This window comes from Peromyscus leucopus, chromosome 22 (genome assembly GCF_004664715.2).
Source record: "Peromyscus leucopus breed LL Stock chromosome 22, UCI_PerLeu_2.1, whole genome shotgun sequence".
Classification (NCBI taxonomy): Eukaryota; Metazoa; Chordata; class Mammalia; order Rodentia; family Cricetidae; genus Peromyscus; species Peromyscus leucopus.
The window spans coordinates 18,726,171-18,749,187 of record NC_051081.1 but is presented as its reverse complement, the minus strand read 5'-3'; the positions used below and the strand labels follow the sequence as shown (position 1 = coordinate 18,749,187).

The 23,017-nt window shown below is 47.9% G+C and overlaps 1 protein-coding gene across 2 annotated transcripts in view; it reads left to right on the top strand.

The window, feature by feature from the left end:
- The window catches only part of Prkce (protein kinase C epsilon), a 500,560-nt gene that overhangs the window by 449,096 nt on the left and 28,447 nt on the right, over nucleotides 1-23,017 (top strand). For both annotated transcript variants that reach the window (XM_028892739.2, XM_028892748.2), the window contains exons 12-13: nucleotides 10,681-10,819; nucleotides 16,856-17,044. In XM_028892739.2, the coding sequence (XP_028748572.1) occupies nucleotides 10,681-10,819; nucleotides 16,856-17,044 (328 nt within the window). The remainder of the gene's footprint in view (nucleotides 1-10,680; nucleotides 10,820-16,855; nucleotides 17,045-23,017) is intronic.

Here is a 23,017-nt window from a genome sequence, read left to right as displayed (position 1 = left end):
AAACAGTGGGTGTGTGGTGCCACATACATACAAACCTGTCACTGCTGGGACCACAGGATCCCTGTGGCTTGCTTGATGCTAAATACAGTGAGAGATCTTGTCTCAAAATTATTAGGTGAAAAGTGATTGAAGAAGCAACCCAATGTTGACCTCTAACCTTTACACTCATAAGCACCCCTATACACATGCGCGCGTGCGCGCGCACGCGCGCGCGCGCGCACACACACACACACACACAAAGCAATTATTTGGACTCTAAGTGATTGAAGCTTCCTATGAAAAGGTATAAACATAAATAAAAAGTATCTATTTTTATTTTATGTGCATAAGTGTTTTGCCTGCATGTGTGTCTGTGCAAAGGTGTCGGAACTCCTGGAGCTGGTGTTACAGACAGTGACGAGCTGCCATGTGGGTGCTGGGGATGGAATACTAAATCATTTCTCTCAGGCTTCATACTGAAATATGCCTTTATTTATGGTGATAGATAGACCTCACTTGCCTCCCTGCTTGGCCTCATGTGGCCTTTGAGAGATTGAGCGTTCTTGAAAGAGAGGGTGCCTCAGAGGATGCTGGGCAGAGGATGCCAGCCAGCCAGCAGTGTTTGCTACAGTAGCCAAGGGGCATTTAACTTGAGGGCCGTTTGACAGTACCGGAGAAGATTGCCTTTCTCTTGAGCATATTGCAAAATATGAAGGTGTTGGTTAACTTGTGCCAGAAGCATTTCCATTCCCATCTGATTAACCACAGTCAGCCCAAAATAAGAACCTTCTTCACCAGCCCCCTCAAGGGTCTGCTCTCTGATGATCCAGATTCTTGGCATCCCTGAAGTCATTTTTTTCTGGTCTCTTATCTCAAGTAATTGCAAGAATTCCCTGTCATCTGTGTGGCATTGGGGCCCGAGAGCTGTGGAATGAACACTCTAGGGGACTGGAGCATTCAAACGCCTCCAGCTCTCCGCTTTCAGGATTTCAAGTCAAGCAAAAAGATTTTCCCCCTTTTTTCTCCTGCCCTGTTGAGTCTCATGTGCCCTGTGATTTATGTAAGGAATATGGCCTAGCTTTTGTGTTTGGGGAAGTTACCGTCAGATTAGAAGAACAGTGTCCCAAATGGGAAATGTGACAACCTAGGGGTGTTGTGAAGAGAAACCCGGGGTTCCACTGACTCTCTGCACTTCTGGACTTAACTCACTTCTCAGCTTTGACTTACATCCACCCCTCACCATGACCTAGAGATTCCTAGGTGACACCATGTGGTAGACATTCCCAAAAATAAACAATCCTGGGCTGAGAAGTCCTGGTTATTAACATCCAGGCAGCTCCACCCCCAGGTCTACCCCACCACACGTTTACTCTCTTTCCAACAGACACACAGAGAGAGGGCGGCCCTAAGGCATGCTGGGATTGTTCTCACAGAGTTAGGTGGGAAAATCCCCCCTCACCTTGGTGACTTATGCAAAATAGGATGTAATCAATACTTTCTGTCAAAAATAAAAGTCGCTGTGAATCCGTCTTAGCTAGTTAAGAAGCAGCAGCGTTAGGAATCACTTCCAGAACTGTCTCCCTTCATACTTCATCATCAGAAACAGAGAGGTCAGGGCCACTCAGCATCTCACCTAACTGCATGGAGGACGAAGACCTTCTATTCATAAACTATCACACAGGTATTGGGTTCTCGTCTAGTCACACCCTGGGGGAGGTAAGTCACACGTCTTCCTTAAATCATCCTAGGCATTACTCTTTGCAGCTGGTTCTTGTCATGTGAAAAGCATTCACTTGCAGCTGTAACTCACAGGTGGAGAGTACTTAGCCCTGCAAAAGGTCCTAGGTTCTGCTCCTCACATCGCAGAGGAGAAGAATCAAAACAAAACACAACACTAACATGTGGGGCTATCAGATGGCCCAGTGAGGAAGAGCACACATATCTCTTCCAGAGGACCCGACTTCAGTTCCTGGTACTCACATCAGGTGGCTCACAGCCAACCGTATCTCCAACTCTAATGGATCCAAATACCTCTTTCTGGCTCTACAGGCATACACTCACATGTAGAAAACCCGACAGAGATATACACATATATACAGAATCAAAAACCTTTAAAAACATTTCTAAGGCATACTATTTTTTTTTTTTTTAGACAGTCTCATTATGAAGTCCTGGCTGGCATGGAATTCACTAATGTAGACCAGGCTAGACACAAACTCACAGAGATCTGCCTGCCTCTGCCTCCCAAGTGTTGGGATTAAAGGCATGGGCCACCACCATGCACCTGGCTAAAGCATATTTTTGTTAAAGGTACAGTTTGACCTTGCTTGTCTCATCACCAAGACAGATGCTTCTCTTTGATTGTGTATTTTTATTTTATGTGCATAGGTGTTTTGCCTGTGTATGTGGAGGTGTCAGAACCCCTGGAGCTGGAGTTACAGACAGGTGTGATCTGCCATGTGGGTGCTGGGAATTGAACCTGGGTCCTCTGGAAGAGCAGCCAGTGCTCTTAACCACTGAGCCATCTTTCCAGCCCTCAGGACAGATTCCTGATGCTAAGAGATTCATATACTGACTTTCGGCATACCAGCCTTTATCTACCTCACAGCAAGCTTGTTTAAGGGGCCCTCCCCCTTTCTCCCACCTTACTAAAGTAACAAGCATAGTTTTAGAAGTCAAGCTCCTCCCCCTCCCCACACACACCCCAAAACTAACTGCTAGACTTTGTTTTGTTTTTCTCATCAGATGGGCTTTATAGGGGTTTTCAGTACATGGTTTGGGAATTGCCTTTCTCGACATCCTTTGGTTTTCTGGAAGAGGTCTGTGCTCCTGCCCCAGGGGAGCCTTGGTTCTGCCAGCCTGCCTCTAACTCAGTCTGTCCCTAACAGCGGCTGTGACCTCTCAGGCCCTGGGCTTCCCTTTTCCCCACAGTCTTCCTTTCCCAGACCAAAGGAATTTGGCTCTTAGTATCATACAGAAAACCTAACTGGTCTTACACTCCCTGCAAAGGTGATCACAGACAAGTTACCCCTTTCTGAGCCTCAGTTTCCCCCATCCGTTTTTCAAAGGTAGGTTGATGATGCCAACTATTACTAGGCATTATTATTTCAGCTAGGATTCCTGTGTTCCAGTAATAAAACAGATACTCCCAGCCAATCCACCTCATCCCTTTCCCTTTGGATTAATGAGCTGAGCCCAGTCATCTCAAACCCATGGCTTGATCATAATCACCATGACTCCCATTAGATGATGGTTGTCAGTGAGAGGCCCTACCCAGGACATCTGGCATGTCTGGAGACATATTTGGCTATGCTAGGTAGAGAAAATTACTAATAACATCTAACACCAGGACCAGAGATGGTGCTAAACATCCTGCAACTCCCAGGATAGCCAGCACAATGGAGAAGTTCCTCCCCGACGTGGGCCAAGGCTGAGAAATCCTGGACCGGATTGGGACCAAGGTCCCACTCTTACTTTTTTTTTTTTTTTTTTTTTTTTTTTTTTTTTTTTTTTTTTTTTTTGTCCACAGCCAATATCCTTATGGCTCTCTGACAAGCTAGGGAAAGGAGTGTGGTTCCTGGGAAGTTCTCATAGGTCTTCTAGAGAAAAGTAAAGCCGCATGGAGGGCCAAAGGCTATGTTCAGGGAGTCTGCCTGAGGGACACTTCTGAGAGTGACTTTCCTAAAATCAGAGATGCTGAAGGTGCTCAGGACCAACAGTATTTGTTTTCACTTTGAATATGTGTGTGTTATGTGTGTCCAGATGCCCAAGAAAGCCAGAAGTGGAAGTCAGGTTTCCTGGAGCTAGATAAGATTTACGGGCAGTTGGGGACTGCCTGATGTGGGATCTGAACTTGAGTCCTCCAAAGGAACAAGTACTCTTAACTGCTGAGTCATCTTTCCAGCCCTAGGATCACCCAGATTATTTAGTGTTTTTCCTGGGATTCTAGTCAATATAGAGTCAGACAAGAGATATGAACCAAAAACCTAAATACTGAGAAGGAAGAGATGACCTGGTCCTTAATGGTAAACTATTTGAAAAGTCCAGAAGAATGGGCTGGAAGACCTCTTAACAAAAACTAAGAGAACTCAGTATAATGGCAGATGAGACAGAGAGATGCAGGGGACAGAGGTGCCTCTCTGTGGAAAGACAGAGTATGAAACAATAGTGTGTACTCTTTAGAAGTAAGTTTGCATAGCAACACCACACAGTAGTGCTTTCCATCAGACCCAGGGTTCCGTCTTTGTCGTCGGTGAGTCACCGACCCTTCCTAAGGCTTGATCCTTGTCTTTCTGGTTAAAAGTGGCTGCTAGCCTCCTGCAGGACCAGAGAGAGGAAGGGTAGAGAAATGTTCTGCGCATGTGATTGGCTAGAACTTAGTCATCTATCCACGCCCAGCTCCAAGGGAGGCTTTGAATTCTAGTTTATAATTATATAGCTTTTTAAAAAGATCACCATTCTCTTACTAAGGTATGTTGGGATAATTAGCAACCTGCCATAAAAATGTAGCAAGAAATGCCCAAGATCTATATGAGAGAATCACTAAAATCCTCCTAAAGGGCACAAATAAGGCTTGAACAAATGGAAAGACAAACAGAGGTATTGGCCAGGAAGATCCAACATCATAAAGTATCAGTTCTCCCCAAGTTAATTTATAACTTTGAACATGTTCCCAATAAAAACAGAACCAGGATTTAAAAAAAAAAAAAACTAAACTGAACAGACAATTCTAAAGTTCATATGGAAAAACAAACAAGAGTCTGAGAGCTAAGAAACTCTGAAAGTGGAGACCAGCCACACGAGTATTAAATAAGTAATAAATCTAGAGTAATTACAAGTGTGCTATGGAAAAAAGTTACTGGGCAAAGGGTGAGGCAAAAACTCCATTTGCATATGGTAATTTGCCATGAGGCTCTGTGAAGAGTGGTATTCCATTCAATGAGGGAAAGAGGACTCTTAAACATTGGGATTGCATCCAGATTCCTATAAACAAGGAGAATTGGAGATGTATCTCAAACTTTTGTCAGAATAAATAAGTGCACCAAAGATTGATGTTTATAAAAGAAAATTGAAATAAATGGAAACGTTGGCAGAATACAGATATTACTTTAACAGGGAAGAAAAAACATTTAAATTAAGACACATAATTCAAAACCCATAAAACTAAATGTCCACTCAGTTGTGTAAAAAATAAATATTAGTAGAAACTCCATGAGCCACATCCAAAGTCAAGTAATAATCTGAGGAAAGGTGTTTGCAGATTGTAGTCTACACCACGTCTGTGTCCTAATGGGAAATGGCTCCTGAGAATCAGCAAAAAAAAAAAAAAAAAAGGCCACAGTGAAAAAAAAGTATGTGCCTGTGAGTGTACACACACACACACACACACACACACACACACACACACACACACACACACACACTTACAGTTCCCTCTTAAACATATGAAAGCAAATGCTCAAACTTCTACCGAAATGTAAGATACTATTTAAATGTAGTAAGATACGATTTAAACCTAGCATACAACTGCATCTGGTAGCAAAGCAGGGTTGGTAAGAATGTCGAGAGGTAAGCACCGTCGTCTATGCCAATGGGAGGTTAGATGTTTTAGCCTCTAATGGGGCAGCTTGGTGATTTCAGCCCAAACCCACATTCTTGCTTCAAATTCAGAAACATCTAGGAAGTGCATACAGTTCCTTGACATAGATGTAAAATGTCACATGCATGAGACTGTTCCCAGCAACACTGTGGGCAATTGCATAGTGTTAGGGGCGTCTTAAATGTCCCTCGATAAAAAACGATAGAGCACTAGACTGCCATAAACAAAGAACAAAGAAGCTTTCTCATGAGTCCAATGGAAAGATCTCTAATACATGCCAAGTTAAAAAAGATATTCTTTGGGAAAGTGCCCCTTTTGTTCAAAGTGGGCAAAATGAACGTGTATTCACACTTTCTTATTTATGTATAAAGCATGACCAACAGGGTATGCAAGAAATGAACACAAACTAATTACCTGTCAGAAAGGAAAGGGTGACTGGGGAATCTGTGCCCAAAGAGGGGCTATTTCTGTCTGCCCTAGCACATTTCAGGTTTCTGTTTTTTGGAATACATGGCATATGATCTACTGAAAAAGCAAACATGAAATGAATTAGATTAGCAATAAATTGAGTAAGTAAAGATTATCATATTGGTTCATCTTTAGGGAAAGGGGTGGTACTAGATGTTTTATTCTAAAATAATGACCTTAATCCTTTAAAAATAAAAAAAGACCAATTAAAAGTCCCAGATTAGCTGGGCAGTGGTGGTGCATGCCTTTAATCCCAGCACTCGGGGAAGAGGCAGGAGGATCTCTGTGAGTTTGAAGCCAGCCTGATCTACAGAGCGAGATCCAGGAAAGGCACAAAGCTACACAGAGAAATCCTGTCTCGAAAAACCAAAAAAAAAAAAAAAAAAAGTCCCAGACTGTGGGTGTGCCCTTGTGTTTGGAGGCTAAGAAGATGGGCTTGGTACCTGGGCAATTGTCTTTCTGCAAAGCTATCAGTCATGCTTGCTAAACACTTGCTCCACGTTAGGCTAGGTACTGAGTGCCTGGGAGTTCTCCAAGAGGAAAGACTCCCCCTTGCCTCCCCAGCCCCTCCCCTGCCCTGTAGCTGGACCTCTGAGAAGGCAGAGCTAGGAACCACTCCTCCCAATCCTTCCTCTTAGAGAGGCCTCCGACTCCTGTTGGGTCAGCGGCACTAAAAACTGCAGGTGAGAGGCTCCTGGGCAGGATTGGGAAGTGGAAAGCAGTCACTGGGGTGGCCATGGCTGGAGAGGAGAAGGGAGGAAACAGAGATCATGTTGTCCTCCACTGCTCTCTTCCAGCATTCATCTCCCCTCCTCCTCATGGGGAAGGACATCCTCTCTCTTCCCTTAGCTGGCATGGCCTGGCTTCCCTGGGGATCCCATCTGCTAAAGCCCCACCCCCAACACACACACACACACACACACACACACACACACACACACACACACACACACACACACTGCTTCCCCTCACAACCCCGCACCAGACAAGCTTTCCCCAGAGGGATGAACACTTTGTGATGAGACGGAAGACCTCCAGAGGAATGGTGTTCTACTAGCAGTCAGCCTGGTTCCCCGGGGGTCTTCTAAACCTTCTGTCCCAAGAGAAAGACTAGAAGTCACTCGCTTTTTCTGTGTTTGGTTTTGTGTGCAAAGTTAAGAGTCTTCAAAAACTCAAATGTCTGAACAGGAGCAGGAGGAAGTGGCCAGAGGTAGGATGCATACATCAGTGGCTACCGGGTGGGAGGGTTTTGGCTGGGGCCAATTCAGGTCATAGCCAAGGGCGCCCGTAGGACTTGCTCATATCCGACAACAGCTGGGTCAACCTCTTCCCCAAGGAGAAGAGAGGGCAGGAAGCAGAGGCCAGGGAGGAGTGGACTAGAGAAAGAAAAGCAGGCTTCGGGGAAGAAATGGGGGGCTGTCCCTAACTAGCCGGAAACCTGTGAGAGGAGGGTGCGGCCTGGTGGGTACCTAAATTGTTCCACATGGCAACCTGAGGCACGTCGGAGCCAGACTCGGACTGGCTTGGAACCTTTAGACTCTCCTCCACATGACGCACTGCTATGCCTGTAGATCAGCGCCTCCCTCAACCCACATCCGAGAAGCTGCTTCCTGCAGATAAGAATGAATGCAGAGGCCAGGCAGTGATGGTGCACGCCTTCAATCCCAGCACGCAAGAGGCAGAGGCAGGAGGATCTCGGAGTTCCAGGACAGCCAGGCCTACAAGAATTAACACAGAGGTCCACTGCTGGACAATATTCAGAGAGTGGGAGATGGTGGAGCCCTCAGTCCTAAGTGAGATGTCATCATCGGCTCCCCCCATGCCCCCAGGGCTCGGGGATCCATGTGGAAAAGGTGGAAAGATTGTAAGAGCCAGAGGTGACGGGTTATTTCAAGATAACTGTGTCTTCTGGACACATCAGGACTGGTGCACAGATGAATTCAGAGACTGGCAGCCCACACAGGTCCCAGCACAGAGAGGAGGAAGTGGACTCAAGGTCCCACCCCTAACCAAGAAGCTATCTGAAATGGGTGCCCCCTGGCAGAGGGAAAGTCAGTTTTCTCTCCCGAGGTCGCTGGGAGTATCAACCATTCTCCAGGGCAGGCCCCATGCCCGGAAGTAGTTGGCCAACATGAAAGGAATTCAATGCTATTTCTGTTTTGTTTTATTTGGGCGTTGTTGTTTTTCGTTTTAGTTTTTTGTTTTTGTTTTGTTTTGGTTTGTTTTTGTCTCACTGTAGTTTTGCTTGGTGGTTTTGATTTTCATGGTTTTGTTTTTAAGTGAGAGATGGTACAGTTGGGTGGGTAAGGAGGTGGAAGTGGTCGAGGGAGGGAAAAAAAAAACATGATCAAAATATATTGTATGAAAAAAGTGTAGTTAAAAGAATTATAAGTCCCTTCTATGGCTCAACAAAGGCTTCAACTGGGACTTTGAGAGCAGGCATGGGGTGGGGGGGGGGCGCGACACGAGGGTGTGTGTGTTTTATCTAGTTAAGGTGGTGGCTGGCCCTGAAAGGGCCAGAAGGGCAGAGGAGAGTCGCACAGAGCCAAGGGAGCAGCTTTTGGAGCAGGAGACCCTGGTCACCTAAAAGCCATCACTTACCTTCCCCCTCCCCCCACCCCCCTACCTCCGCTTTGGTTTTGTACTTCTACAAGGGTGGAAAATGCTTAGCCGTAGAGCATGCTCTTCAGAACTCGCGTTCCAAGCAAGAATGCTGGACTTGGAAACCCAGAGGTGGGCAGGTAAACAGAAGCATTATTTTTACTGGTTTTACAGTCCTTGCTGTCGTGACCTTTGTGGCAGCCAGGTAGACCTTGTAGAGGCAGCTCTGGGTACCACAGCATGGAGGAATATTTGCCTCCGCCGGGGGCCCCACATTCCATGTAATGAAACTTCTGGAAGACCTTCCAGGTCCCTCCAACTCGAATGTTCCAGGAAGGAAGTTCGTCCAATAAAGACTTTTCACTGTCACATACTTCATCCATTAGTCCTTCAAACAAGCATACAAACAGTGTGTGATCCCAACGTGACAGAGAGGGGACCAGTCCAGCAAGGTGACTATAACAGGGCTATGCCACAGCCAGTGATGAAACCCTGGCTGCTTGGATCCCAGCCCGACATTCAATCCTGCCTTCCCAGCCCAGCCAGAGCTGAGCCCTGCCCTCACTCAGTGCCAGGGTCGGGGTCAGGACCCAGCCCCAGTGGCCCAGCTGGTTGGGCTCACTCTTCTGTAATTGGGGAGCTTTCGCTTAGAGAAGCACTTTCTATGTGCTTTCTACTTTCTCAAGGAATCCCAGCTGTAAGCAGAATCGGGGTCACAGAAACAACACAGGCAGGACCAGAAGCACTTCCTGCCCCACCCCCACTCCAGTCTGGGTCCCATGGGATGGCTGGAGCTCAAGTTCAGATGCCAGCAGGCACATGAGCATGAACCTTCCTGACCTCTGCTTGTAGGGGAAGAGGCCTTCTTTTCATGGCCCACCTCATCAGCCCAAAGTAGCTGCTGAGAGAGGCACAGAGTGGGAACCTCCAACCACATATTTAGATTCTTCTGAGGCCCGACACCAGGGGTGGTGGGAAAATTCTTATCTAGGACTCGAGGTTTTAGATAAGAAATCTCAGAATCCTGGAGTGTTACAAAGGGCCACAAGGAGCCATCGTGATTGAGGACAGCCTGCTCCTATGACTCTTACCTCTCCTATACAGAAACATCTGGATCTAGGTTATTTCACTCGCCTGCTACCCACAGAGGCACCATGCTCCTGCTCAATCCCCCTCAGCATGGATTTCAAATCCTTCTTCCTGACACCCCAGGCTCTCTGAAGTTGGCTCTAACACACCTGTCTTCTCAGGAACCCTGCTCTCTGGTCTCCCCACCTTTACCTCTACCTCCCTTGGTTTCTGTCTTTGTGATCTGTCCAAATGCTAGCTTCCATCCTCCCTTGAGGACCACTGTTCCTTGGTTCTTTTCCTTCCTTCCTTCCTTCCTTCCTTCCTTCCTTCCTTCCTTCCTTCCTTCCTTCCTTCTTTCTTTCTTTCTTTCTTTCTTTTTTCCCTTTGGCTTTTTTTAAGACAGGGTTTCTCTGTAGTCCTGGTGCCTGTCTCGCTCTGTAAACCAGGCTGGCCTCGAACTCACAGAGATCGGCCTGGCTCTGCCTCCCAAGTGCTGGGATTAAAGGCATGCGCCACTGCTGCGACCTGGTTCTTTTCATTGCCTATGCCAGGCTCCCATCATTGCCCCCTCTGAAATCCAGCAGCTCAGACTCTTGTGGTTTTCTCTGATTCAATGATATTGTATATGTCACCCTGTGTCCCCCAAGCTAGTTCATTTGTGAAGGATTTGGGGAGGGGACCTACTCCTTTCTCACAGCAGGGTCTAAATGACAGGAGTCTTAACCTTAATGCAACCAGGAGGCTGTAGAGGATCTATCTTTTGTGGAGGAATTGTAAGTACTGTTGAAGGTTGACTAACTGGGAGATGCCTCTAGACTAAGGCATCTAAGACTGAGGCAGGTCAGAACCTCCCCTAAGACTCCCTTGAATGGCGATTTCCCTAGGGTGTGTGCATCTCTCCAACTCAAGAAGACTCCGTTGTGTGTGTGAGGCTAACCATGTGGCCTTGACCTGTCTTACAGGGATTTGAAACTGGACAACATCCTTCTAGATGCGGAAGGTCACTGCAAGCTGGCCGATTTTGGGATGTGTAAGGAAGGGATTCTGAACGGCGTGACGACTACCACCTTCTGTGGGACTCCTGACTATATAGCCCCCGAGGTAAGCCTCGTGTGTGTGGAGTTAGCTTCTCTCTCTCAGTGTCAGGGCTGAAGCAACAATCCAATGCCATGCATCCGGGAGTCACCCAAGGATTCTAAGAGAAGACTCCAAAAAAGTCTAGAAGTAAGAAACAGGAAGGGAAATGGTTTAGTGATTTTTCTGGAAGGATGAGGTGGTAGGTAGTGAGGACGAGATAGGTGAATTGAGAATGAGAAGCTAGTCCCCATGCTTGGGTGAGTCCTTACTAAGTGTCATGTATCCATCCTAGTCCATCACTGCCACTAGAGGGAAAACTAAGAGGAACCGGTTGACTTACAAGAGAGTTTTTACTTCTTCCTAATCAGAACAGTGAAATTCACTGAAAGGGCGGCAAGTGGCTTCACTGGGTGTAGTATTCGTAGCAAAACCAGAATGCTTTGTCGTTTGTACTGAGGTAGCGAGTCTACCAAGTAGGTACGTGTATGGAGCAAGAGGGCAGTGTGAGCAAAGGTCAGAGATGTCCACTGGGAGCCTCACTGGGGGTTGCCTTGTGTGCACCTTGTGTGAAAGTTGAGGGAAGAGTGTGCTCACCATGAGGTGTCTCTTTGGCTTGTGTCCTTCTAGAGCAGTCTGACCCAAACCGAGAGGTACTTAGCAGAGGTGATTCATACTTAGCCATATAGCCCCATAGACAATTAAATCTATTTGATGGTTTTGAGACACATAAGATGGGAGAGAGGTACCAATCTCGTTAAGCATTGTCTATGGGGGGGAAGCTTCCTTCCACTGGGCATTATTTGAGCATCTGCCAGACAAAGCTACGTGAGGATGGAGAGTTGACTGAGACTCTGATTGCTCTTCTAAAGGAGAGTCTAGACAGTGACTGACGCATGTGTAATCAACACATGTGTAATCAGAACAAAGGTACCTAAAACAGGAGAACACCTCGAGGATACGAGAAGGCTTCATGGAGCATCTGAAATTGAGAAATTGACTTGCAGAGAATACATTTTAGGTTTCCTTTAACCATGAGGATGAGGAGAGCATTGTTGGAAACAGCAGGAAGGGTCAGAGTGGGAACCATGGGGAGAAGGGTGGGCCACATCTCCAGGCTGTGAATTCTCTCAAGGCAGGGCCTATGTTTTCACTTCAGGTCCGGGCACTCTTGGGGTCCAGCACACAAGTTTTAAACGATAGTCTTTTGAATGCATGCATGCATGAATGAATGAATGAATGTGACATTCAGCCTGAGCAAAAGCCAAGGGATGACAACATCTTGACCATTTTCAGGAGATTTAAGTAGCATAACTGGAGAGCCGGTGAGGTGACTCAGCAAGAAAAATCACTTGTAGCCCAAGTTCAATCCCTAGAACACACTGGAGGGTAGAATGGGAGAAGGAACCACTGTAAGTTATCCTCTGACCTCCACCATGACGTGTGACCTCTACACACACACACACACACACACACACACACAGAAGAGAGAGAGAGAGAGAGAGAGAGAGAGAGAGAGCTCTAATCAGTATAACAAAATTTAAAATAGTATAGATAGAGCAAATGGCTTATTAGAGCTTGTAATGATGAATAAAATTGGATAAAAGGAGCCAGGATATGACCTCAATCCCACAGGATCTATGAACCTCCTAACTAAGGGTGTCCTTCCTTGGAGGAGAGACTTCCTCACATCCATCTCAGGAAGAAGGCGGGCCACCAAGGCACACACCAACAGGCTGAGCCTAGCCTTCACAGTGCACACCTACGACCACATAAATCAATCCTGACTCTGCGACACTGCTGTCCCTGCGCGCAGGGGGTGGAAGCATGAGACTCGGAGGTTCAAGGTCATCCTCGGCTGCATGGGAAGCCTGAGGCTACCCTGAGCTTCCTGAGACACTGTGTCACAAGATATTTAAAAGATTCCATCTCAGTGAACTTGAACCAGACAGCTGGAGAATGTAACTGTTTTCATGGCATATTTCTCTCTGGGTCCTGAGAGTGATACTGTTAGATATTGTTTCCCTGTCCGTGTCTCCTGGAGTTAGCGCTGCCTTTCCAGAACACTTCATGGTCTCCCAATCGCTAATTGTGGACATAGAACACCTGTAGGGTTCACGCATCCACATGGGTTGTGGGAGCCACTTTAATGCCTTTTACTTGGAATTTGAGCCCATATGTCTTTGATCTGAAATTCTTATACTTCCTCTTTCAATTACAAATTAAATGTCTGGTGAGGTTTTTCTTTAAGAAAAATGTCCATTGCCTTTGATTCCTTGTGCTGGTGTTAGAATTTATTCTCAATGCCGTATGAATTGATAGAGTTTCTGCAAAAAAACAAACAACATAAACAGGTAGGGTGAAGGACAGACTGTCAACAATGTGTCCACAGATCAGACATCACAAGTGAGGCCAGGGAGAGCTCCAGAGTGAGGCTTGTGGGTTCGGCACCTCAGTGCTCCTAGGAGATTTGATCTTCTAAAAGCAGAGATTTCAGCCTCTCTGTTAATGTGTTCCCTGAGCAAGAATAGCGGCAAGACCGCTGCAAGGAGAAATAAAGGCGAGGAAGGAGTCTGGGACGTCCTTACTCATCTTCTACATTCATTCTTTACCACGAGAAGCTTCCATTCCTGTTCCTCTGTGAGCCAATGCCACAAGGGTGAAAGAGTTGACAATAATTAAGGATCTGCCCAGGAAAAAGATACACTTCACAGTGAAGGAGAAGCCTGGTCAACCTCCATGTAAAGCCGTGCAGGAGCAGGACTCTTGGGTGTGCTTAGCACAAGGCTCCACAGCTCTTCCTGCCCACTCTGTCCTTGCGCCCATTGTACAGAATTGTTAGTGCATTGGAAATAGCACATAAATGTTGGTCTTCCAGTGGGCAAATGACAGTTGATAAAGGAAGGTATGACCGCCTTGACAAGGGCTTGTGGGAGGATGGAATGAAGTTATGCTCCCTGGCCAGAGGTAGCGCCCTTCCTTGGTCTCTTCACCATTGGGTTATATCATGGGGTATGAGAAACAGTCCAGAGAGTTGAGTCCAAACCTGCCCAGGATGTCCCCATGTACCCTTGAGAAGTCTTTTGAAACCTTGGGTTCCTGTCTTTCCCATGGGAATCCTAATGCCTGCCCTGCCCATCTCACCAGGCTGCTTTAAGACTCTAATGGGATTAAAGGTGGGAGTGCTTCAGAAGGCATACACCTTTATTCAAGTAGGCGAGGCTAGCTCTGAAACCAGAGCTACCTTCTAAGGGATCAGCTCTGCCAAACCCTGTCTCCCCACCCCCACCACACACCCCTCTGGCACCTTTCAAACCCTCACCATTATCCACACCTGGCCCCTGCTCCTCAGGAAATGGCTGTCAGCTCTGGGTCACATCTGGTTCCATCAGGCCTTATTCTCTCTCGCCTTAACCTTTGACCCTCTGCAGGGGCTGGCTTCCTTACCAGGTACCCCCCCCCCGTGGGTGTGCAAAGCTCTAGCCTCCTTCCCAGCTCTGTTGCTGGCAAGATGATCAAGCCAAGGATAACTGGGGCTGAGCCCAAGAGGAGTTTTACAAAAGATTTTACTAAAAACAAGGCTCCAAGGGAACCTGGGAAGGCTGAATAAGGCCACCCTGCCATTTCCACAGCATCGCCCAGTCTGAGCATAGCCAAGCCACCAAACCACAGAGGTGCAGAAGCCAGCCAGCCACCCCAAAATGGTTGAAGTGGTCACTTTATCAGTTGAGCCCCTGAGCTTCAGAGTTAACAGGGTGCACTGGGTAAGATGCACACAGTGTACGGTGGTAGGTGTGAAGTGGTAGCTGTGTCTTGAGTGTAGGTGTGAAGTGGTAGCTGTGTCTTGAGTGTAGGTGTGAAGGGGTGGCTGTGTCTTGTGAGTGTGAAGGTGTGTTTGAAGTGGTGGTAGCTGTGTCTTGAGTGTATGAATGGGCTGGCCACAGGAGCAGGCTCAGTGGTATGTGTGAAGTGGTAGCTGTGTCTTGAGTGTAGGTGTGAAGTGGTAGCTGTGTCTTGAGTGTAGGTGTGAAGTGGTAGCTGTGTCTTGAGTGTAGGTGTGAAGGGGTAGCTGTGTCTTGAGTGTAGGTGTGAAGGGGTAGCTGTGTCTTGAGTGTAGGTGTGAAGGGGTAGCTGTGTCTTGAGTGTAGGTGTGAAGTGGTAGCTGTGTCTTGAGTGTATGAATGGGCTGGCCACAGGAGCAGGCTCAGTGGTATGTGTGAAGTGGTAGCTGTGTCTTGAGTGTAAGTGTAAAGGGGTAGCTGTGTCTTGAGTGTAGGTGTGAAGTGGTAGCTGTGTCTTGAGTGTAGGTGTGAAGGGGTAGCTGTGTCTTGAGTGTAGGTGTGAAGTGGTAGCTGTGTCTTGAGTGTAGGTGTGAAGGGGGGGTAGCTTTGTCTTGAGTGTATGAATGGGCTGGCCACAAGAGCAGACTCTGGAAAATGGTGGGGAATAACTTTCTGGTACTTTCCAGATGTTCCAGGGAGAAAGCTGGCTGTGGAAAAAAAAAATGACTAAAACTGAAATACTATAAGGGACGTGCCCACAAACCTTAGGAACAGGCAAGGCCTTAGGATATGGGAGGACAGGCACATGCTAGGGACATCTGAAAAGGCATTCTGGAGGAGACATGGCACAGGTGTGACCTTGAAGGACAAGAAACCAGTGGTACCACTGAGACTTGGTAAGCCAGGCTGACCACTAGATCTTAGGAGGGTGAGGGAAGACCCCGCTTTGGCTGGGGCCCTGGTCCAGTGCAGCCTATTGTTCTGAGTTTACAGATAGCCTGCACTGTCCACTGGATCAAGAGACTCTACGTGCCGAGGAAACAGATAAAATACTGTTGAGGTAGCTATAGCTTCTCACAGTCACCTTCATCCCAAAGACTTCATCCCTAGACTATGTGTGGACTCAGGGTCCTTCGATGTGTCTACTGAATGCTTTCTGTTTAATTTGGGACTGCTCCAGAAAGCTGGTTAGCATGTCCTTCATGGGTTCATCCTAAGTGACTTCTCTGACTCTACCTATTTGGCCAGATAAGCAGTGGCTGGGAAGAGGGGGTGTTGCTAAGGCTGGGTGGCCATTGTCAAAGTTAAAATTCAAAGACAGTCATAGAACTTAAATTGAACTTGGACTTTGCCCATGGGAATAACATTCATTCATGAGGTTGGCTCAAGGACAGGCCCTGGGATCTATAGGGTCCTCTAAATGAGAAGTTCATTGGTGAGACTCGGAGAACCAGGAGGAATGATGGAAATGGGTCTTTACAGTCTTAGACAAGAGCTTAGTGGCCCTTTCTGGGTAGAACAGGTGGGCTGCAGGAGATGTCTTTTTTGTTATTTCCTTCTCTGGAATACACGGCTTGGGTAAGCTTAGTGTTGTCACTACTTAAGGAATAGCAGCTTTCTGGTTCAAGCCAAGCATGGTAGTGCCTGCCTTTAATCCCAGCACTCAAGAGGCAGAGGCAGGCGGATCTCTGTGAGTTCAAGGCCAGCCTGGGCTACAGAGTGAGTTCCAGGCTAGCCAGTGCTACAAAGTAAGACTCTAGCTCAAGGGGGAACAAAGAAAAAGAAAAAAGATTCTGGTCTCCTTCCCATTTGGGCCGTCAGCATCTACCCGCCCCTGCCCTCCCCTCCAGCTGTGTGTGACAACGGGACCTGAGCTTGCTGAACGTCCCTCTCAACATTGCCTTTTGAAGTTCACATCCTGCTCCCTACCCGGAGTTCAATGTCAAACTGTGCTCTGTCCTTTTGAAAGTGGCCCTAAATGCAGCTCGGGAGCTTTAGCTGGCACTCAGACAAAGGAATTGACTCTTGTTTCCACCAGAGGTTAGATGGTAGATGCTGACTGTGGAGAGGAATTGTTGGCTTCCCACATTCAGTCCTCCCTGGAGATGCTGAGGTAGGCCCCACCTCGGAAAGCCCAGCTCTGCTCTGTGGTGGTGGAACAAGTCGGAAGGAAGGTGTGGATGCGAAGGAGCAGACCTTCCCGTCAAAGTTGGTGGCAGGGCTGTTGCTTGGGGTAAGGCTCTTAAATGACCTTGACTGACACTACCTGTTTCCTGAACAGATCCTGCAGGAGTTGGAGTACGGTCCCTCAGTGGACTGGTGGGCCCTGGGGGTGCTGATGTATGAGATGATGGCTGGGCAGCCCCCCTTTGAAGCTGACAATGAGGACGACTTGTTTGAATCCATCCTTCACGACGATGTGCTCTACCCTGTCTGGCTCAGCAAGGAGGCCGTCAGCATTCTGAAAGCTGTGAGTCACTCACTCTTCCTCACCTGGGGCTCTGCTCCCTATGGGTGTTCTCCCCACCTCTTCCTCTCCACCTCCTCTGGGGTGTCTGTCTGTCTCTCTGTCTGTCTGTCTCTTTCTCTGTGTGTGTGTCTGTGTGTTTGTCTGTCTCTCTGTCTGTCTGTGTGTGTCTGTATCTCTGTCTGTCTGTGTGTGTCTGTCTGTCTGTCTGTATCTCTGTCTGTCTGTCTGTCTCTGTGTGTGTGTGTGTCTGTCTCTCTGTATGTCTGTGTGTGTGTCTGTCTGTCTGTCTGTATCTCTGTCTGTCTGTCTGTCTGTCTCTGTGTGTGTGTGTGTCTGTCTCTCTGTATGTCTGTGTGTGTGTCTGTCTGTATCTCTGTCTGTCTGTCTCTATGTGTGTGTCTGTCTGTCTGTTTGTCTGTCTCTGTGTGTGCTCACCAGTCAGCTTGCCCAGGATCACAGTGCCGGGCCAAGGCAGAGCCATGTGACAGCCCAGGAGCCTTGGCTTCCTGTCCTGCCTTCTGTTCCCCTTCAGAACACCCCAGAGTTCAGAGTTTAGAAGTTGATCAGCCACGTTCACAAAACCAGCCATGTTCAAGGGCCCTGGACTCAGTCTTCACTTTATTCTCTAGATTTGATGAAGAAGGTTGGCTGTCTCTCGGACAGACAGGGAACTCACAGCACTTGCCGTAACTAATAGAAGTCATGACATGTCTAGACTTCCAAGCATTTCACAGGAGTCTGGAGTCACACACCTCCTGCCCTATTCCTCTCTGTTCCTCTGCCTTCCGTGGCTCCCATGTTTGAAGACTGGCTGCTTAGCTGAGCCCCTTCCTTAAAGCCCCTTTGTGGTTCCTCGGTGGCATTTACCCTGGGCAGCCTCTCTTCTCTGTCTCCTTTGCGGCCTCTTCTGCCTCTCACTGGACGAGGGCCCTGCTGTGTGGGAGGTTTGCTCTACCCTCACATCTTTAAAAAATGGAAACTTCCTGAAAAACTCCTTCATTCATCCTCATAGCGTTTTTTGTGCCTCCCAATAAACTGTGGAGGACTGGAGAGTGCTCAGCTGTAGAGTGCTCGCCTCACATGCATGAAGCCCTGGGTTCAATCCCCCAGCAGTGCATAATTTAGTCAGAGTAGCACATGCTTGTCATACCTGCCCTGGGGAAGTTGAGGGAGGAGAACAAAAGAATTCAAGGCCGTTCTTCAGCTACATAGTGAGGTGGAGGCCAGCCTGGACTACAGGAGGCCTTGTCTCAAAAAACGATGCACAGCATCAGTGAGAGCGTTTAGCAGGTAAAAGCACTTGGGGTCCAAGGATGATGATGTGAGTTCAGTCCTCAGAAGCCATGTAAAAAAGCCCCATGCAGTGATGCAAATCCACGGTCCTCACATTGCCACAGTGAGCTGAAAGCTGCAAACAGCCAGGAGCTCACAGGCCAGCCAGCCTGGAGCACACAGCATGTCACAAACAAGAGATCCTGCTTCATCCCAGTGGTAAGGAAGAACTAACTTGTAGCAGGAATCTTAACAGTTCTTATTAATAAAATCAAACCTGAGGCCAGTTATTGGGGTGAACACTGGAAGATCAGAGAGACAGAACAAGCCACAGCCACCTCACCTCACCAGTTCCTCATCTGGTCCTGTTTCCTCAGACTGGAAGCTTCTGTGTCCTCATCTCAATGGCTCTCAGCTGAGCTGCTGCTCAAAAGCCTGAAGCTTAACTAGCTAAAAGCTTCTAGTTTCTGGTCCTCACGCCTTATATACTTTCTGCTTTCTACCATCACTCCCTAGGATTAAAGGCATGAGTCACCATGCCTGGCTGTATCCTTGAACACATGGATCTCTGCCTCTGGAATGCTGGGATTGAAGGCATGTACTACCACTGCCTATCGTTTATGTTTAATATTGTGGCTGTTCTGTCTCTGACCCCAGATAAGTTTATTAGCATGCACAATATTCTGAGGAACACAATACCACCACCACACTAACTCCTTCCTGAAAGTTGTTCTCTGACCTCCACATGCGCACCATAGTATTCATGGGCCACACTCACTGCTCCCCACCCCATGAGTAAATTAATTAATTAAAAAAATTATATATCTGTAGTCTGTTTCCTCCCACAAGAATGGAAACCCTCCAGCAGGGCAGGGCTATTGTCAGTTTCTCTCGCAGACACCCCTGGGAGCTGCAAGCCACTCCTGGGGCATCCTAGGTGCTGCCTACAGTGTCTATTGCCACCTGGAAGGTGGCTGCTCTTAGAACTCCGAGTTGTTCTCTTTGCCCCAGTTTACAAGATGAAGTGCCTTTGGTATACAAGAAGGTGATGTGGCAGGTGACTTGGAGTTTGCTTGAGAGCCACACCTGTCTGGGGAGTGTCCACTCGCTGCCTCCAGCCGAGCACAGGCCTGTAGCAGTGAGGACTTCCTTTACCAGACCTGCCTTTCCAAGAGGAAGCTAGAAACAAGCTTTTAAGCACCCCTCTCCATGTGAACTGATCTGGACCCCTTCCCTTAAGAAGAATGTGCAGCCGGGCGGTGGTGGCACACGCCTTTAATCCCAGCACTCGGGAGGTGGGGACAGGCGGATCTCTGTGAGTTTCAAGGTCAGCCCGGTCTACAGAGTGAGTTCCAGGACAGTCAGGACTGTTATATAGAGAAACCTTGTCTCAGAAAGGAGGAGGAGGAGGAGGAAGAAGAGGGTGGTGTAGGCCAAAGCAAAGCCTGTAAGGGTCCCCCCTGGGTACCACACTTTGATCTATCCCCTTGATGTTTCCTTGCTGGGGTTCCCACTGGCCCCTGTTCGGTTATTTTATGAGTAGACTAAAGCCACTACCCAGTCCTGGGCTCTGTCTCCGCTCTGTCCCTCCCCAGCCCTGTGCTCTCAATTGTTTGAATAACTGAAACATACAAGCCGGGCGTTGGTGGCGCACGCCTTTAATCCCAGCACTCGGGAGGCAGAGGCAGGCGGATCTCTGTGAGTTCGAGGCCAGCCTGGGCTACCAAGTGAGCTCCAGGAAAGGCGCAAAGCTACACAGAGAAACCCTGTCTCGAAAAACCAAAAAAAAAAAAAAAAAAAAAAGAAACATACATCGAGTCCTTTAAAATGCCAAAAGTGCAGCGCAGGATGCTGTCAGTGGTCCTTATTCTGTCCCATTTCCATTCGCCTGTTCCCTACTCTCTATACCTTGTAGGTGACTCGGGTACGGAGTTTTATACAACCTTCCAGAATTTCCCTATGTGTAAGCCAAGAAGATATAGACACAGATTCTCACTGCTTTACCTTTCATTGTCGGAACAGAACTTAGAAGGCCCCTGCTTATATCACCCTATTCTCGAAGAAGGGGCTATGGCTTCTTCCATGGAATGCTAGGTCTTCCTGTCTCTGCACTTAGAAGAGCCCTCGGGGCAGCTGTCGGGTGGGGTCCCCCACCAAGGGCCATCCTGGAGTGATTAGCTAGGGTAGAGATGGGAGTCTTCTGCTCTAATTCTTAGATCCCCACCTGGCCCCAGGCAGCTGATCTCCAGCCCTGGAGAGAGCAGGACTGTGCCTGGCAGACACCAGCTCAGTCCCCTTCTGAGAGTCCTCTGCCGACATAGCAGCCAAGTGTATGGTCTCTCTCTCTCCCTCCCCCCCTCCCCCTCCCCCTCCCCCTCCTCCCTCCCTCTCTCTATGGCCCAAACTGCACTGCGGTTTTGACACCCTCCCTCTAGACACACACCCAGCAATGTCTGGAGATACTGGAGTTGACACACTCGGGGAAGCATGGTGGGTGCTAATATGTAAAGACAGACTGAGATGTATCCGAGATGCTGCGGAACCACCTACAGTTCACGGCAAAGCCCCACAGCAAAGAATGTCGGTAGCACTGAGTAGGAAAACTGTTGACACTTGGGGCTGGAGAGGTGGCTCAGTGGTTAAGAGCACCTACTGCTGTTACAGAGGACCCGGCACCCACGTTGCGCAGTTGAGGTCCACCAGTAATTCTAGCCCCAGGAAACAGATGCTTGCTTCTGAACTTCCTACGCTGCATTCACACTTGCACATCCCCACACATATATACCTACATGTAATTTATATACCTACACACAATTTAAAAGTTAAAAAATAAATTTTGAAAAAAAAAAAGAAAACCCTTGACCTATAGAGACTCAGGGGTTAGAGGTCATGAGGTGTTAACTGCTTAATAATGTCTGACAGGAGAGCCCTGGCCCAAGGAGTTACCCCAGGGCCTCATCCTGAGGCGTATCTTTCCTCTGCCAGAAGAGGGAGGTGGAGCAGCCTATGAGAGAAAGGAGTTCTCTCCTTTTCGTTGGGAACCTCCATCCCCTTAGGTTGTCACTCAATGTTTCTAGCCCACATTTTCTAAGACTCTGTCCTTCGAGCTATGTCTTTGAAGGAGGTTACCCATGTGGAGGTGGTTCAGGATCTAGAGAAGGCCATTTGTATCACAAAGCGGAGAACAAGGCATTCAACAGTAAGCAGCCATCGTAAGGCGGCCGGTACCCGTGCCATCCCCTAAGACTCAGCCGTCAGCCTCCTACCCACTCAAAGTTGACTGAGCTCCCTGTAGGAGGAGGGAACGGAGTCTGCACTAGGTGAAAGTGTCACAGAGCTCATTAAGGGAAAGTGACCTTTAGGCAGCTTATAATTTAGATCGACGACAAGAAACGTGGTGCTCCAGCTGGCTGCGGAGGGATGGGCATCTTGGTAGCATCTTAAGAGAATGCTAAGGCACTGCAGGGGGACCCTGGAGAGTAGGCAGGACTCAACTGGGATGTCACAGTGTGCCAAACAAAAGTATAGGCCAGTGTGGGACAGCGGAGGTCATCCAGCAGGAGTGACTCTCTGGGCACGTAGGTGAAGGAGAGGAAGTCCGTGAGTCCTCCACAGATTCGAGGCCTCTCAGCACTTCTCTCCATCTTCTCTGTGGCTTCCCGTCTGAGAGAGTTCAGTTTGTGCCCATGTGGTTTGGATTCGAGGACACCAGAGGGACATGGTAGGACCCTAGCCTCTAACCCTAGGCCTTTCCCGTTTAAGAAGCTCTCACTTGCTGGTGAGCCTTGCAATTCCACCATAATCTGTCATCTCGGGTTCCTCTGTCACTGACCTTTGCCCTATAAAACATTGTTCTTGATCTCTAGCACAAGAATCATACACACACAGCGACCTTTATTTTTGGTGCCTGTCAACAAAAAAAAAAATTTTATACTGGTTTTCAGTATAAAATTGGCTGAAGTTCTGTTTATTCCCAGGATGGACTAGTTTGGGAGCAATGAGCTCATCATGCAGAATATGGAAGCCTGTCACTGTGCGCTTACTTATGAACACTGAAAAGTGGTGATTTTTATCTTTAACTTACATGGGCATTTTTAAAAAGTGTGTGTGGAGTGTGTGTGTGTGCACGTGCACATGTGTGTATGTGTGTGAGCATGTGTGTGTGTGTATGTACATGCACATGTGCACCATGCTGTATATGTAGAGGTCAGAGAACCATTTTCGGGCTTTGCTTCTCTCTACACCACGTGGGTCCCAGTGATCCAACTCAGATTGTCTGGTTTGGTAAAAGCAAGCGCCTTTATTCACTGGCCCTCTTGCTGGCCCCTACGTGGGCATTTTTGTGTGGCGACTGCAAATTCAAACTAAAACACGTGAGGAGGGTTGGGAAAGGAAAGAGATGGGAGGTACTCTTGATCATTTGCCTGTATTTGCATATGTTTGCATATATTTGCATACCCAATCATCTTTCCTTACCTCTTTGCTGTGACTTACCAGATCTCAGTCTCTGCTGAAAAGACTTGAGCATCTGATGCAATCCAAGAATAGGAGTTAGGTCCTGATCTCAACTTGGTACCTTGCTAGCTGTGCATCATTAGCCAAGTTTACTAACCTCTCTGTGCCTGAAGTTCCACCCTTATAAAGTTGAAATAGCCAGAGTACCTCATGAGGAGATGAAACCATATCGGTCCTATGTTCAGA